The sequence below is a fragment of the Cetorhinus maximus genome, chromosome 31, assembly GCF_964194155.1.
Source record: "Cetorhinus maximus chromosome 31, sCetMax3.hap1.1, whole genome shotgun sequence".
Taxonomy (NCBI): Eukaryota; Metazoa; Chordata; class Chondrichthyes; order Lamniformes; family Cetorhinidae; genus Cetorhinus; species Cetorhinus maximus.
In genome coordinates this window covers 19,315-35,304 of record NC_135909.1, presented here as the reverse complement: position 1 = coordinate 35,304, position 15,990 = coordinate 19,315, and the positions used below count along the sequence as shown (strand labels likewise).

The window sequence follows — 15,990 nt, the reverse complement described above, 5'->3', positions numbered from 1 at the left end:
CCATGCGTCTGCTGCCCTTGTCCTTCTAGGTGGTAGTGGTCGTAGGTTTGGAAGGTGCTGTCTAAGGAGCCTTGGTGAGTTGCTGCATTGCATCTTGTAGATGGTACACACACTGCTGCTACTGTGCGTCGGTGGTGGAGGGAGTGAATGTTTGTGGATCTGGTGCCAATCAAGCGGGGCTGCTTTGTCCTGGATGGTGTTGAGCTTCTCGAGTGTTGTGGGAGCTGCACTCATCCAGGCAAGTGGGGAGTATTCCATCACACTCCTGACTTGTGCCTTGTTAATGGTGGACATTCCAGAAAGCCAGTTGCTGAAGGATGGAACTGGAGCCAATGTTTACAGACTCTTTATTTACAGAGTTATGCGAGAGGTATTCAATTAATCATCAGTTAATGCCAACAGCCTGTATACAATTACATACAAATAATATACAATTATCATAAGATAATGAGAATTAAGAGCAGAAATAGGCCCCTCAAGCTTATACTACCATTCAATCTTATCACAGCTGATCTGAATAATGCGGCCTTTACTCCACTTTCCAGCCTGTTTTCTATAATCCTTGACTGTCTTGATGAAGAGTCTGTCTAACTCCGTCTTGAATACATGCAATAACCTAGCCTCCCTGCTGCCTGGGGAACAGAATTCCACAGATTAAAGACTCTGAGAGAAGACGTTCCTCTTCACTTCCATCTTAAATGGGAGACCCCTTGTTCTGAACCTGTGCCCCTAGTTCTAGATTTCCCCCACATCCTCCCAGCATCCACCCTGTTAAGCCCCCTCCCCTCAGGACATTTATATGTTTCAATAAGATCACCTCTCATTCTTCTAAACTCCAATGGGTACAGGGCCCAACCTGCTCAACCTTTCTTCACAAGACAAACCCCCTTCATCCCGGGAATCAGCCGAGTGAACCTTCTCTGAATGGCCTCCAGAGCGAGTCTATCCCTCCTTAAACAAGGACACCAAAACTGTGCACAGTGCTCCAGGTGCAGTCTCACCAACACTTGTAGCAAGACTTCCCCACTTTTATATTCCATTCCCCTAGCAATGAAGGCCACTTACCTTCCTCACTACTTGCTGTGCAGGCTTGCTGCTATTTTGTGATTCGTGTACCAGGACACCCAGATCCCTCTGCACCACAACATTCTGCCGTCTCCCTCCGTTTAAATAATAATCTGCTCTCCTATTCTTCCTGCCAAAGTGGACAACCTCACATTTTCCCACGTTAAACTCCATCTGACAATTTCTTACCCACTCACTTACCTACATCCCTGTGCAGACTCTATATCTTCCTCACCGCTTGATCTCCTTCCTATGTTTGTATCATCAGCAAGTTTGGCTACAATACAGCCTGTGCCTTCATCCAAGTCACTAATATAGATTGTAAGTAGTTGAGCCCCAGCACTGATTCGCTGCGGCGTTTCACTAGTTAACAATACTCCATACTGAGCTGAGCCTCCAATTTCACATTCACTGCATCATCGGGACAGCTTGCATCTTAGAGTCACAGAGGATAGAAGGAGGCCACTCAGCCCATCATGTTTTTTTGAAGGGCTATCCCATTAGACCTAGGTGAACCATCAGCTCTTCCCCACCCCCCCGGCCGCTCACTAGCCTATCCCATCTGATCCCTGGTTCCCCTGTGCATCTCTATCTAAACTTCATCATCGTCCCCCCCATCTCCCTTTGATCATAAAGATGTGAGGTCAACCCACCCCCTCTGCTCTGGAGGGTTCACCATAAAATGCAGACTGACGGTCCCAATTCGGGTGCTGAGGGAGCGCTGCGCTGTCGGAGGGTCAGCGCTGAGGGAGTACCACACTGTCAGAGATGCTGTCTTTCAGGATGAGACATTAAACCAAGGCCCCGTCTGCCCTCCTGAGTGGGTGTTAAAGATCCCACGGCCACTATTGGAAGAAGAGCAGGGGGGAGTTCTCCCCGGTGTCCTGGGGCCAATATTTATCCCTCACCCAACATCACTGAAAAAACAGATGATCTGGGTCATCGTCACATTGCTGTTTGTGGGAGCTTGCTGTGCGCAAATTGGCTGCTGCAATTCCTATATTACAACAGTGACTGTACTTCAAAAGGTACTTCGTTGAGTGTGAAGCACTTTGGGGGCATCCTGAGGATGTGAAAAGTGCGAGAAAGTGAAAGCTCGTTCTTCTTCCTTCCTGACCTTTGCTCACTGTCTCTGCTTCTGCCTCTTTTACCGTGACTGCCCCCAGCCCAGTCTCATCACTCATCGTTACTTCCTGTCTATGACCAACGCTCTCCTTGTTCTCCTGTTGTGAAGGGCACCTTTTGTAACGCAAGCCGCTCTTTGAAAAGGAGTGGATTCTACAGGGGAGAGGTGATTAACGACAGGGTGAAGTCCGAACTACAAATATGCCCAGTGCGGAACACTTCACACCAGTGTTTGTGTGGAACTCTATTGGCTTCTGTCGCTGTCGCTTTTGTGTTTGATGTGTGACACGCCATTGGCAATCAAAGTCACGCCTGGATAATAAAATACAGAAAACAATTAAATCCCAGTGTTTACTCTTTATCAAGATCATAAACAGAAGCGGATGTAATTCAGCTGCACAGTTTACACTGGATCTGAGGGTGTCCCTGACCTCCTGCTGAGGGTTCACAGGAGGAAAAGCCGCACAGGCTGCGATGTTTGAGCTATCCCGGGATCTCCAGACGGACTTTTAATACTAGCGATTTTAATTGAAGTAACTAAAAGAGCAGGGCCGCTTGGCGTGGCCCTCTCCGCCCTCTTGCCCCCAAGCTCAGGTAAGAACCCCATACATACAAGAACTAGGAGCAGGAGTGGACCATTCAGCCCATTGAGCCTACCCCACCATTCAGTACAATCATGACTGATCTCGGACTTCAGCTGCACTTTCCCACCCTCTCCCCATAGTTCCCTATGAGACCAAAAATCTATCTTGGCCTTAAATATATTCAACGATGGAGCATCCATAGCTCCCTTGGGTAGAGAATTCCAAAGATTCATAACCCTTTGAGTGAAGAAATTGCCCCTCACCTCAGTCCTAAATGATCGGCCGCTTATCCCCAGGCTGTGTTTTAGGTCCCCCGACCAGCGGGAACAATCTTTTCGCGTCCACCCTTCCAAGCCCCCTCCAGGGTCTTGTAGGTTGCAATGAGATCTCCTCTGGTTCTGCTAAACTCCAGAGAAAATGGACCCAATTTGCTCAGCCTGTCATCACAGGACATCCCCCCTCAGTCCAGGGACCAATCTAGTGAACCATCACTGAGCTGCCTCCAATGCAAACGTGTCCTCCCTTAGATATGGAAGCCAAAACTGCACGCACTATTCCAGGCGTGGTCTCACCAAAACCCTGTACAACTGTGGCTAGACTTCCTTATTCCTCTACTCCAACCCCCTTTGGAATAAAGGCCAACACGCTCAGGGTTGCAAGCCACGGTCAACAGTGGAACCAGCGAAATTTCGGTGGTGATGGCAGAAGAGCTGGATTCCCCCGAGGGACAACAGCGCAAACAGGCGGAGGGAGGATCCTTCGCGAAGAGGGCTTGTGTTTCCTTTCAGCGCGCGTGAGGGAGGTGAGGGGAAAACCCCCTCGTGTATCCTTCCCCCTGTATGATAGCACAATGAAGTTGAAAAATGAGGGGGAACCTGCACGCAGCTGAAGAGGAAGACGCAAGACCGCGAGGCGTGGAGGAATGAGCTGAAGACCTGCCCTTGGTCAGATCACCAGTACACAATGTGACAGGCAGACAGGGGAGCAGAACCAATGGGTATAGGTTGGAGGAGCATGGACTAATTTGTTGTTGTGTGTGCATGTGTGCCCAGTGGGGAAAGGGCAGGGATGGTCCCAACCCCTGGTGAAAGAAGGAAAGATTCGCATTTACCTGGCGCCTCCTTACAACCTTGGATCATCCCAAGGAACGTTGGAGACGTGCGATAGAACACGCTGCATGAAAGGGTAATGGAAGTTTCGATAGGAATTGAGAATCAGATAAATACTCCCAAGGGGAAAAATTTGCAAGGTCGAGGGAGAAGAGCAGGGGTTGTGGGGGAGTGCGACGAAATGGACAGCTCTTTCAAAGAGCTGGCACAGGCACAATGGGCTGAATGGCCTCCCCCCGGGCTGTAGGATGCTCTGCATCTCGCCTCTGTTCCGTCCTCCAGCTCAGCAAAGCAACGAGGATTAGGAAGTCAGGAACCTGGAGGAATTGAGGGCGTGGATCTGCATTCTCTATGTTCCACTGTGTCGCTCTCCCCTTAGTTTCCCGCCCTGTAAATTTCTGCCCTCTCCTCTCGGAAGCTGATAGTAGCGTGGGGCACTCTGGCACCTACCAGGAGCAGAGGCACAGAGTCAAACCCAGCCCTCTGAGAGAAGAAATTCCTCCTCTTCCCCTCATCTTCAATGGAAGACCCCTTATTGTGAAACTGTGCCCCCCTCGTTTTAGATTCCCCCCATGAGGAGAGACATCCTCTCAGCATCCACCCTGTCAAACCCCCCCACCCCCGCCCCCTTGCAGGATCTTGTACGTTTCAGTAAGACCACCTCTCGTTGTTCTAAACGCCAATGGGTACAGGCCCAACCCGCTCAACCTTTCCTCATAAGACAAACACCTTCCTCCCAGGAATCAGCAACTCTTCGTCATCGTTATAAGACATAGGAGCAGAAATTAGGCTAATCGGCCCATCGAGTCTGCTCCGCCATTCAATCATGGCTGATAATACAGCACAGAAACAGGCCCTTTGGCCCATCGTGTCCGTGCCGGCCATCAAGCACCTATCAATTCTAATCCTATTTTCTAGCACTTAGCCCTGTATGCATAGCCTTTTCAAGTGCTCCTCTAAATGCTGTCAGGGTTCCTGTCTCTACCACCCCCTCAGGCAGTGTGTTCTAGATTCCAACCACCCTCTGGGTGAAAAACATATTCCTCAAATCCCCTCTAAACCTCCTGCCCCCTACCTTAAATTGATGCCCCCCCCCCCCCCCCCCGCCCCCCTCCCCGGTTATTGACACCTCTGCTCAGGGGAAAAGTTTCTTCCTATCTATGCCCCTCATAATTTTGTATCCCTCTATCAGGTCCCCCCCCTGCAACTCAGTCTTCTCCGCTCTGAGGGAAACAACCCTAGCCTATCCAGTCTCTCTTCATAGCTGAAATGCTCCCATCCTGGTGAATCTCCTCTCCAGCGCAATCACATCCTTCCTATATAGTGTGGCGACCAGAACTGCGTGCAGTACTCCAGCTGCGGCCTAACTAGTGTTTTATGCAGCCTTTCCCACCCTCCCTCCCTCCCTCCCTCCCTCACCTCTCACTGTATCAATTCCAATGTCTACCTGCAAAGTGCGTTTGACTCACTGGCTGCCCCTTGTTGTCGACAGGAATGTTGAAAGATGGCACTGGCTGGCATCGACGCGTCATGGGAGCTGAAGATTGAGGTGGAAGAACTGGGTCCCGAAGCGGATCCGATCACACTGAGGGTGACGGGGGACATGCACATCGGTGGCGTCATCCTGCAACTGGTGGAAAAAATTGGTGAGCTCAAATAATCCTCCTGTCAAACTTCATTTGCCACTTTAGCTGCCCGGTCAACCTGCGTGATGTCGCGTCCTTGAGTGTTAGCTACACTCTTTCATCCTCGCCAGAGTTCAGTCAGTAAGTACTGAGCTGTGATTCAACAAAGTTTGACACTGATTGGGGGGGGGCGGGGGGGTGAAGTCACTCGCTATGATCTTAGCCCATGAACCAACTCAGGAAGGACACTAAGGAGAAGCCCACTGATGCCCAAGTTGATTCTTTTTTTTTAATTCATGGGATGTGGGCATCGCTGGCTGTTTATTGCCTATCCCTAATTGCTTTTAAGGGGCATTTTAAGAGTCAACCACATTGCTGTTGGTCTGGAGTCACATGTAGGCCAGACCAGGTAAGGACAGCAGATTTCCTTCCCTAAAGGGACATTAGTGAACCAGATGGGTTTTTACAACAATTAACAATGGTTTCATGGTCATCATTAGACATTTAATTCTAGATTTTTATTGAATCCATGGTGGGATTCGAACCCAAGTTCCCAGAGCATTACCCTGGGTCTCTGGAAGATTAGTCCAGTGATAATACCACTCCGCCAACGCCTCCCCACCATTAAGACGGTGAAGATCCCAACCGTTGATCCTGGTCTGCCCCAAGTTGGTTAGCCTCAGCCTCTGTTGCTCTAGTTGCCTCTGGAACAGGGAGAGGACCATCTGAAAGGGTTCCATTGCTGCTGACTACCTAATGCTGGGAAGTGGGACTAATTGGATAGCTCTTTCAGAGGGCCAGCACAGTCATGAAGGACCAACTGGCCTCCCTTGTATGATTCTAACCCATGTCGGAAGAAAATGCAAGCATTGACTGTGCTCTCGGTGTGTGTGCTATAGTATGAGTCAGAACCACTGTAGTTCGTGAGGTCAGCCTGTAAGTTAGCAACCCTTTGGCCCGGACATTAATTTCAGCCCATTGCCAAGCGCCAAATGGAATCAGGGTCATTAGCTGTAGAAGGTTTTGCGATGTCTTGGGGGTTGTGGAGGGGACAGATGAGTAGAGGTGGGCGACCGAACTCTTCCAGATGCACAAGATAGTGCGGCCTTCCCGGGATTTCTTGAAGTTTGCACATTTTCAAATGGGGGAGGGGTGGGTTCAAATGAGATGAGACCAACTTGGGTTGTACTCCTGGGAGTTTCGAAGGTGGAGGGGTGATTTGATCCAAGACACTCCAAAGAGATATATTAAGGGGAACTGACTAGGGTAGATATAGAGAAACTACTCCCGCTGGTTGGGGGAGCCTCAGACGAAGGGGGCAGAATCTAAAGATGAGAGCCAGGCCTTTTCAGGAGCGAGATTAGGAAACACTTCCACACGCAAAGGGTGGGGAGGAATTTGGGACTCTCTGCCAGAAATGGCGATTGGTCAGTTGCTGCTTCTAAATGTGTCGTGATGGAGAGACTTTGGTTAACCCAGAGGTATTAAGGGATTTGAGGCAAAGGGTGTATGAAGTTAAGTCACGGATCAAGCATGACCTCACTGAATGGTGGGACAGACTGGAGGGGCTGAATGGTCTCCTACGTTGCTGGGGTTGGGGGGGGTAGAGTGCACGGGAAAGCAGACAACCCTGGCTTCAGGAAACATGTGTGAGAGGGCAGTGAGGTCACCGCTGTTGAGTTGGGAGTTCAGCAGTGCAACTGTTTATGTGGTGCGGTGCGAGGTCTATTTTAGTCCGGGGCCGGTGCTTCTAAGTCTTTCGTTTCGAAGCTCCCTTGGGCCCCGCTAACGGAAATTGGCCACGCTCTCTTCTCTTGCACTTTTCGCTGATGCGGAAGGATGTGGTTGGGTCAGCCTCTGACATAGCAGATGAGTGAGATGCAAACCAGAGCAGGAAGTGACAGCGCCTTTTGTTGGCAGTCACGTGGGGAAACTCGGTAACTGAGCGCACAGCAGTCGGGGGAGTGGGAGGGGGTTGGTGGGGGGGTGGGTGGGGGGAGGGCAGGCCTCCAGACTTGCAGCAGAAACTGAGCTAAACGGGGCGGAGGAAGCTAGCACACCCTGCTTTTCCAAACTGGGAGCCATCTTCTCTCACAGAAGAGACCTCGGCCATTTTGCGGCTGGAATGGGCCTTCATTTGGGACAGAGCCTGAGACGGGAAGAGGAGCTTGGGGTATATAGTAGGGGCTGGTTAATTTGATTCAATTGCTAGGATTCTTGAATTAGTAGGTCTAATGTGTTGAAAGGGTGATTATTTCCCCCCCTCTCTCTGTTTAATGAACACCTTTACGAAATCCTTTTGAGACACTCACGAGAATGGTTCTGGGGATGAGGAAAGTCAGTGGTGAGGATCTATTGGAGAAGTTGGGACTGTTCTCCTTGGGGAAGAGGAGGTTGAGAGGAGGTTTGGTAGAGGTACTCAAAATCACGAGGGGTCAGGACACAGTAGGTAGGGAGAAACTGTTCCCATTGGCGGAAGGATCGAGAACGAGAGGGCACAGGTTTAAGGTAATTGGCAAAAGAAGCAATGGAGACAGGAGGGGAAACGATTTTCACACAGCGAGTGGTCAGGATCTGGAATGCACTGCCTGACAGAGTAGTGGAGGCAGGTTCAATCGAGGCATTCAAGAGGAAATTGGATCGTTCCTTGAAGAGGAGGAAAGTGCAGGGTTAGAGGGAGAAGGCGGGGGGGTAGTGGCACGAGATGAATTGCTCATTCGGAGACCCAGCACAGAGACGATGGGCAGAATGGTCTCCCTTCTACGCTGTGGCCCTCCTATGATTCCATGAGTGAGGTGAGCTCATTCAGGAAGTGGTGACAACCAGGTTTGAGTTCCAGAAAAAATACCTGTAGGAGGGGAAATTACATGATTCATCGGGCCTGCCCAGTTACCAGGAAAGGAGGTTTGACAATACTGTGCATTGGTGGCATAGTTTCTCAACAGTGGCAGTCAGCTTAGGTCCTTGGCATTTGACAATCTGGAACAGTCAATAATCGCTCTTTGCTCGAACATTCCAGCCCACCTTGTCGCCCGTGGACTCCGATTCCCTCCCCTCCCTCCTGCTGCCTCTCCGTGGCCCCCCCATGGATCTCCCCTAACCCCTGACCCCACTCCAGTGCCTTACTCAAAGAGGCCAAGACGGGGAATTCTGTCGGCCGACAGACTCGGAGAGGAGCCCGGTTGCGTTCTCCCAGCACACGCACTCCAGCGAGGGGCGACCGGAGAGGTATCAGTAACAGGACCGTTTCTTCTTTCTCCCCCCTTGCCTGCTTTGGAGCGAGGTCAATTTGTGACCCCCCCCAAACCTGTCGCTCCAAACAACCACAGACCAGTATAGCACCCTTAATCCAGTAAAACCTCCCCGAGGCGCTTCACAGGAACGTCAATCAGACGCAATCTGACCCTGAGACACACGAGGAGATATTAGGGACAAAAGCTCAGCCAGAGAGGTAGGTTTTAAGGAGCGTCTTAAAGACAGAGAGAGGCGCAGAGGTTTAGGGAGGGAATTCCAGAGCTCAGGGCCCCAGGCAGCTGAAGGCACGGCCGCCAATGGTGGAGTGATGGAAATCGGGATGCTCAAGAGGCCGGAATTGGAGGAGTGCAGAGATCTCGGAGGGTTATAGAGATAGGCAGAGGGTGTAAGGGCTGGAGGAGGTTACAGAGATAGGGCAGGTTGTAGGGGCTGGAGGAGATTATAGAGATAGGCAGAGGGTTGTAGGGGCTGGAGGAGGTTACAGAGATAGGGCAGGTTGTAGGGGCTGGAGGAGATTATAGAGATAGGGAGGGTTGTAGGGGCTGGAGGAGGTTACAGAGATAGGGAGGGTTGTAGGGGCTGGAGGAGGTTACAGAGATAGGCAGAGGGTTGTAGGGGCTAGAGGAGGTTACAGAGATAGGGAGGGTTGTAGGGGCTGGAGGAGGTTACAGAGATAGAGAGGGTTGTAGGGGCTGGAGGAGGTTACAGAGATAGGGAGGGTTGTAGGGGCTGGAGGAGGTTACAGAGATAGGGAGGGTTGTAGGGGCTGGAGGAGGTTACAGAGATAGGGAGGGTTGTAGGGGCTGGAGGAGGTTACAGAGATAGGGAGGGTTGTAGGGGCTGGAGGAGATTATAGAGATAGGCAGAGGGTGTAAGAGCTGGAGGAGGTTAGGTTGTTTCGGGGCTGGAAGAGATAGGGATGGGGTGAGGCTGTGGAGGGATTTGACCACAAGGATCTTTCCTGGTCTGTGTAGCTCACTGGGCGGCGCCTTTAACAAGGAGGGTGTGGGGGGAATGTGGGGTGGACACAAATAAGAATTTTAGATGGATTGCTTAGTGGCAAGTGCACGTGTCCTGACATGTCCATTACAGGACCCCCAACTCACTGACTCATCAGTGCAGTAGCCGTTATGTAAGGTGCTGGTGTGTGGGGTTGTCGGGGGTGGGGGTTGGAGTCCAAAAGCCCAGCTTGGGGAGAGGAGAGAGAAGAAATCAAAAGATGATCTGAGATCCTTCGAGTTGGTGAGTCGATCAGACGTGGGAGTTGAGGGTGGTTGTTTTGTCTCGTCTCGTCTCCAAACCCAGCCTCCTGTCATTAGCAAACAGGCTGAGGAATTTGCACCCTGCAGCTACACTTTGCAGTTAAAGTGATCTTCCAACTCCAGCCCATTGAGGGGGAGCATCAGCACAGGGCCGGGCCTACTACCGTCAGGCTCAGTTACTCCCACAGGCTGGCCTCCACTCCGGACAACGACACTTTGTCAGGGACACCCTGGGGCGGGGGGGGGATGGAAGTGGACAGGCCTAGCCAGCCACTCAGCCACCCAGCCAGACAGACAGCCAGCCAGCCTGCTGCTCTCCTGTCATCACCCCGTCCCAAGCCGTTTCCCCACGAGCGGCCAATTGAGCCTGTTCAAGGCCGATATCGTCAGAGGCTGACTGGAATTTTCCTGGTGCCCTGTGCCATTATTCCACGCCCCCCCCACCCCCACCCCCTCCCCCCGCCACCCCCACCCCCTCCCCCCGCCACCCCGAGGTGTCAGCTGCCTGGAGGAGGCCTCCCACATGTGGGTGTTTTGGGGGGTGGGGGGCAGGGGTGGGGGGCGCGGTCAGTGCACCAGGCAGGTTTTGTGAGCCCCTTGCCTGTCTGACTAGCTATACTCACAGGCTGATCTGGGGCTCCCACATTCCCACAATTACAGTCCGGTTACTAAGGGCATTTTTAAAAATTATATTAAAATTTAAAAGTTGGGGAAAGGGTCCCTCCATCTTGGGGTGTCCTCTCACTTCTCTCTCTCTCTCTCTTTCTCTCTTTCTTTCTCTCTCTTTCTTTCTCTTTCTTTCTCTTCCTTTTTTCTTTCTCTTACTCTCTTTCTTTCTCTCTCTTTCTTTCTCTTCCTTTTTTCTTTCTCTTACTCTCTTTCTTTCTCTCTCTTTCTTTCTCTCTCTTTCTTTCTCTCTCTTTCTTTCTCTCTCTTTCTTTCTCTCTCTTTCTTTCTCTCTCTTTCTTTCTCTCTCTTTCTTTCTCTCTCTTTCTTTCTCTTTCTTTCTTTCTCTTTCTTTCTTTTTTCTTTCTCTTATTCTCTCTCTTTCTCTCTCTTTCTTTCTTTCTCTTTCTTTCTCTTTCTTTCTCTTACTCTCTTACTCTCTTTTTTTCTCTCTTTCATGCTCTCTTTTCTCTCACTCTTTTCTCTCTCACTCTTTTCTCTCTCTTTTCTCACTCTTTTCTCTCTCTTTTCTCTCTCTCTCTTTTCTCTCTCACTCTTTTCTCTCACTCTTTTCTCTCTCTCTCCGTTTTTCTCTCTCTCTCCGTTTTTCTCTCTCTCTCCGTTTTTCTCTCTCTCCTTTTCTCTCTCTCTCCTTTTCTCTCTCTCTCCTTTTCTCTCTCTCTCTCTCCCTCTTTTTCTTTCTCTCTCTCTCCCTCACCCTCACCTGTAAGGGCACCTCACTGCTTGTAGATGGTGGACAGGCTTTGGGGAGTCAGGAGGTGAGTTACTCTCTGCAGGATTCCAGCCTCTGACCTGCTCTTGTAGCCACAGTATTTACATGGTTGGTCCAGTTCAGTTTCTGCTCAATGGTAACCCCCTATCAACATCAAGGGGCAATTAGGGACGGGGAATAAATGCTGGCCAAGCCAGCGCCGCCCACACACCGTCAACAAATGAGTAAAAAAAAATTGCAGTCAGCCTCTGACCATATCGGCCTTTAACAAGCTCGATACACCACTCGTGATCCTCCTCTTGGCCCTGCACCTTTGAAAGCCTGTCCGCCGGATTGGGGTTAACCAGAGCCGGGAGACTGCTCTTTCCCCACCCACCCCCCCCTCCCAAACACTGTGGCCTTCTGGCCCCCATTTGACTCTGATGTTCAGGGTTTGAAACACGCTAGGAGAACCTGGCCCCAGGAAAATCCCTGGGAGGAGATGAATAGGAGGTGGGTTTCCCAGATTGTACCAGGCTGGTGTTTTGCCTATGGTTAGTGGGTATGTTGTGTTGTACGTCACCCTACCCACCTCCAGCACACCGTGGGTGACCTGTGATGCAGGGAATGAGCCTCTGTCATTGCGCCCGCTCTACAGGCAGTTTTGAGGAGAAATAGTCCATGCAGCCAAACCTCCCTGGGAGTGAACCCTGGCCGAGTGCCTCCTTGAGCCTGACAGTCCCAGATTCAAGCTCCCATCCCAGAGACTTCAGCCACAAAATCCAGGCCAACACTTTCAGGGTCAGTACCGAGGAAGCGCCACGCGGTCGGGGGGTCAGTGCTGAGGGAGCGCCGCACTGTCGGAGGGTCAGTGCTGAGGGAGCACCGCACTGTCGGAGGGTCAGCGCTGAGGGAGAGCCGCACTGTCGGAGGGTCAGTGCCGAGGGAGCGCCGCACTGTCGGAGGGTCAGTGCTGAGGGAGCGCCGTGCTGCCGGAGGGTCAGTGCTGAGGGAGCGCCGCACTGTCGGAGGGTCAGTGCTGAGGGAGCGCCGCACTGTCGGAGGGTCAGTGCTGAGGGAGCGCCGCACTGTCGGAGGGTCAGTGCTGAGGGAGCGCCGCACTGTCGGAGGGTCAGTACTGAGGGAGTGCCGCACTGTCGGAGGGTCAGTGCTGAGGGAGCGCCGCACTGTCGGAGGTGCCGTCTTTCAGGGTTAGACATTAAACTGAGGCCCCGTCTGCCCTCTCGGGTGGGGGTAAAAGATCCTACGGCCACTATTGGAAGAAGAGCAGGGGGGAGTTCTCCCCGGTGTCCTGGGGCCAATATTTATCCCCCAACCAACATCACTAAAAACAGATGATCTGGGTCATTATCACATTGCTGTTTGTGGGATCTTGCTGTGCATAAATTGGCTGCTGAGTTTCCCACATTACAACAGTGACCACACTTCAAAAAGAAAAGTCCTTCACTGTCTGTGAAACTCTCTGGGACGTCCCGAGGTAATGAAACGCCCTGGGGGGAACTGAAAATTACTCTCTTGTTTCTTTCTGACTGAGGTTTTAAACCTTACCATCTGAACTGAGGCTCATCAGAATTAACTGTGAAACCTTCTAAACCATCTCCTTAGAGCAGAGAAGGTTAAGGGGGAGATTGAATCGAAGCGTTCAAAATCAGGAAGGGTTTGGATCGAGTGAATAAGGAGAAACTGTTCCCAGTGGCAGGAGGGTCGGTAACCAGAGGGACACAGATTGAAGAGAATCGGGAAAAGAGCCAGAGGGGGAGATGAGGAGAATGTTTTTTTTTTGACACAGCGAGTTGTTGTGATCTGGAAGGCGCTGCCTGAAAGGGCGGTGGAAGTAGATTCAATAGGAACTTTCAAAAGGGGGGAATCGGATAAATACTCGAAAAGGAGAAATTTGCAGGACTGTGGGGGAGAGAGAGAGAGGGGGAGGGGGGAGTGGGCACTGATTGGGTAGATCTTTCAAAGGGCCAGCACAGGCACGATGGGATGAACGGCCTCCCCCTGGGCTGCTTGAGCCTAAGGCAGAAGTTTGTGTAGTTAGTGGGGGGTGAAGAGGAAGTGAAACAGCAGCAATGAACAGACTGCATACGGAAGCCTGCTGTGGGATGATATTCAGCGTCGTGGGTTTGAAACATCGCAAACAGTTACTTTAAACAGGAACTGTCTCGGCCTATGTTAGCCCCAGCCTACAATAGCGCACCGACCTGCGTGACACGCACACCTTTATATATAAACATCCCGAGCACGTACACATACACCCACAGATCAGCAATACACCGGGGATCAACCTTACCCCTCTTTCCCCCAACCCCGTTCCGCCACCCTTTCCAACCCCCATCGGCAGGAGTGGACACCTGATACCGAGCCATTCTCCCCATCACCACTTTATCACCAATGTCAACCAAACAACCTGCATTTATCTAGCGCCTTTAGCCCGGTAAAACGGTCCCCCGAGGCGCTTGACAGGAAGGTCAATCAGACCGAACCTGACCCCCCGAGCCACATGCGGAGATATTTAGGGACAGGGGGACCACAAGCTCGGTCAGAGAGGTCGGTTTTAAGGAGGAGGGAGAGAGGGAGAGACGGAGAGGTGTATGGAGGGAATTCTGGAGCTTAGGCTCCAGGTGGTTGAAGGCACTTGCCCCCCCACCACCCCCCCCGACCCCTCAACACCCCCAAATGGTGGAGAATGGAAATTGGGGTTGAGCGAGAGGCTGGAGTTGGAAAACGTGGAGATCTCAGAAGGGTGTGGGAGCTTGTTAGAGTTGAGGCTGGAGGGCATAGGAGCAAGATTAGTTTTGGGTTTCCGAGGGGCGCTGCAAGACTCCTGGGGGGTTGGTTGCTGACGGGTGTGATAACCTCTTTAAACAGTCGCGCTGTTCCTCTTGCTGTGTGGCTGGGCCTGGAGATTATTGTGGGTTTTGGACGATGGGATATCAGGCAGCAGCTGGTTGACTGGAATTCTCCCAGCTCCATTCCTGCTCTCCAAACAGAGTAAAAGATATTGCTAACTTATCGCACTTTTTGCAGCCAGTTTCATTACTATTGATGGCATTTCCCCCCCCACCCCCCCACCCACACCCAGCCTCCCAACCTTTTCCATGTTTAAACCGAGATAAAGGGGTGACGTGGACTCGCTGTGTGAGCAGCCTCCAGAACCACACATCGGTCCACTCCCGATGGAGCTGTAGTGAGTGTCCACACGGGCCCCTGGGTAACTGACCGTTCGCCGTGCGCTGAGGCGCGGGCGCGAACGACAGGAAGCTGTTGGGCCTTGGGGGTCACCACATGTCCAGTCATCGCCCCACAATACACTCCCAACCGGAGCCACTGGGAAAAGGAAAGACTTGCATTTATGTAGCACCTTTCATGACCACCGAACATCCCAAAGCCTTTCACAGTCACTGAAGTTCTCTCTGAAGTGCGGTCACTTTTGTAAAGTAAGCAAAGCAGTGGCCAATTTGCACACAGCAAGATCCCACAAACAGCAATGTGATAATGACCCAGATTTATTTATTTTTTTTGGTGATGTTGGTTGAGGGATAAATATTGGCCCCAGGACACCGGGGAGAACTCCCCCCTGCTCTTCTTCCAATAGTGGCCGTGGGATCTTTTACCCCCACCCGAAAGGGCAGTCAGAGCCTCGGTTTAATGTCTCATCCTGAAAGACGGCACCTCCGACAGTGCGGCACTCCCTCAGCACTGACCCTCCGACAGTGTGGCGCTCCCTCAGCGCTGACCCTCTGACAGTGCGGCGCTCCCTCAGCACTGACCTTCTGACGGTGAGGCGCTCCCTCAGCACTGACCCTCCGACGGTGCGGCGCTCCCTCAGTACTGACCCTCCGACGGTGCGGCGCTCCCTCAGTACTGACCCTCCGACGGTGCGGCGCTCCCTCAGCACTGACCCTCCGACAGTGCGGCGTTCCCTCAGCACTGCAGTGGAGTGTCTGACTTGATTTCTTTGTTGAAGAGGTTGGATTTGAACCCAGAACTGTGTGACTCAGTTGAGATTTGGTTCTATTGCCTGATTTTATTTTACTTTCCTAGCGCAAAGGCTTTGAAATTTGATTTAGTGAATCTTACACCCGTCTTGTCTAAGATCAGTCAGCTCAAAACCACGTAGCTATGTATCGCAAGGCAGTCAATGGATATTGGGGACAGGTGACCAAGATTGATCAGAGGTCAGTTTTAAGGAGTGTCTTAAAGGAGGATAGAGAGAGACGGAGGCGGAGAGGTTTGGGGAGGGAATTCCAGAGCTCAGGGCCCCAGGCAGCTGAAGGCACGGCCGCCAATGGTGGAGCGATAGGAATCGGGGGATGCTCAAGAGGCCGGGATTGGAGGAGCGCAGAGATCTCGGAGGGTTGTAGGGGTTGGAGGAGGTTACAGAGATAGGGAGGGTTGTAGGGGCTGGAGGGGGTTACAGAGATAGGGAGGGTTGTAGGTGCTGGAGGAGGTTACAGAGATAGGGAGGGTTGTAGGTGCTGGAGGAAGTTACAGAGATAGGGAGGGTTGTAGGTGCTGGAGGAGGTTACAGAGATCTTGGAGGGCTGTAGGGCTGGAGGAGGT

General features: G+C 51.9%; 1 protein-coding gene across 1 annotated transcript in view; it reads left to right on the top strand.

Annotated features, from left to right (window-relative positions):
• The window catches only part of LOC144670248 (fermitin family homolog 2-like), a gene marked incomplete at its 3' end in the record, with an annotated part of 38,269 nt that overhangs the window by 5,458 nt on the left and 16,821 nt on the right, over positions 1-15,990 (top strand). Inside the window, exon 2 of the mRNA XM_078532735.1 lies at positions 5,376-5,529. Coding sequence (XP_078388861.1) covers positions 5,388-5,529 — 142 coding nt within the window. The remainder of the gene's footprint in view (positions 1-5,375; positions 5,530-15,990) is intronic.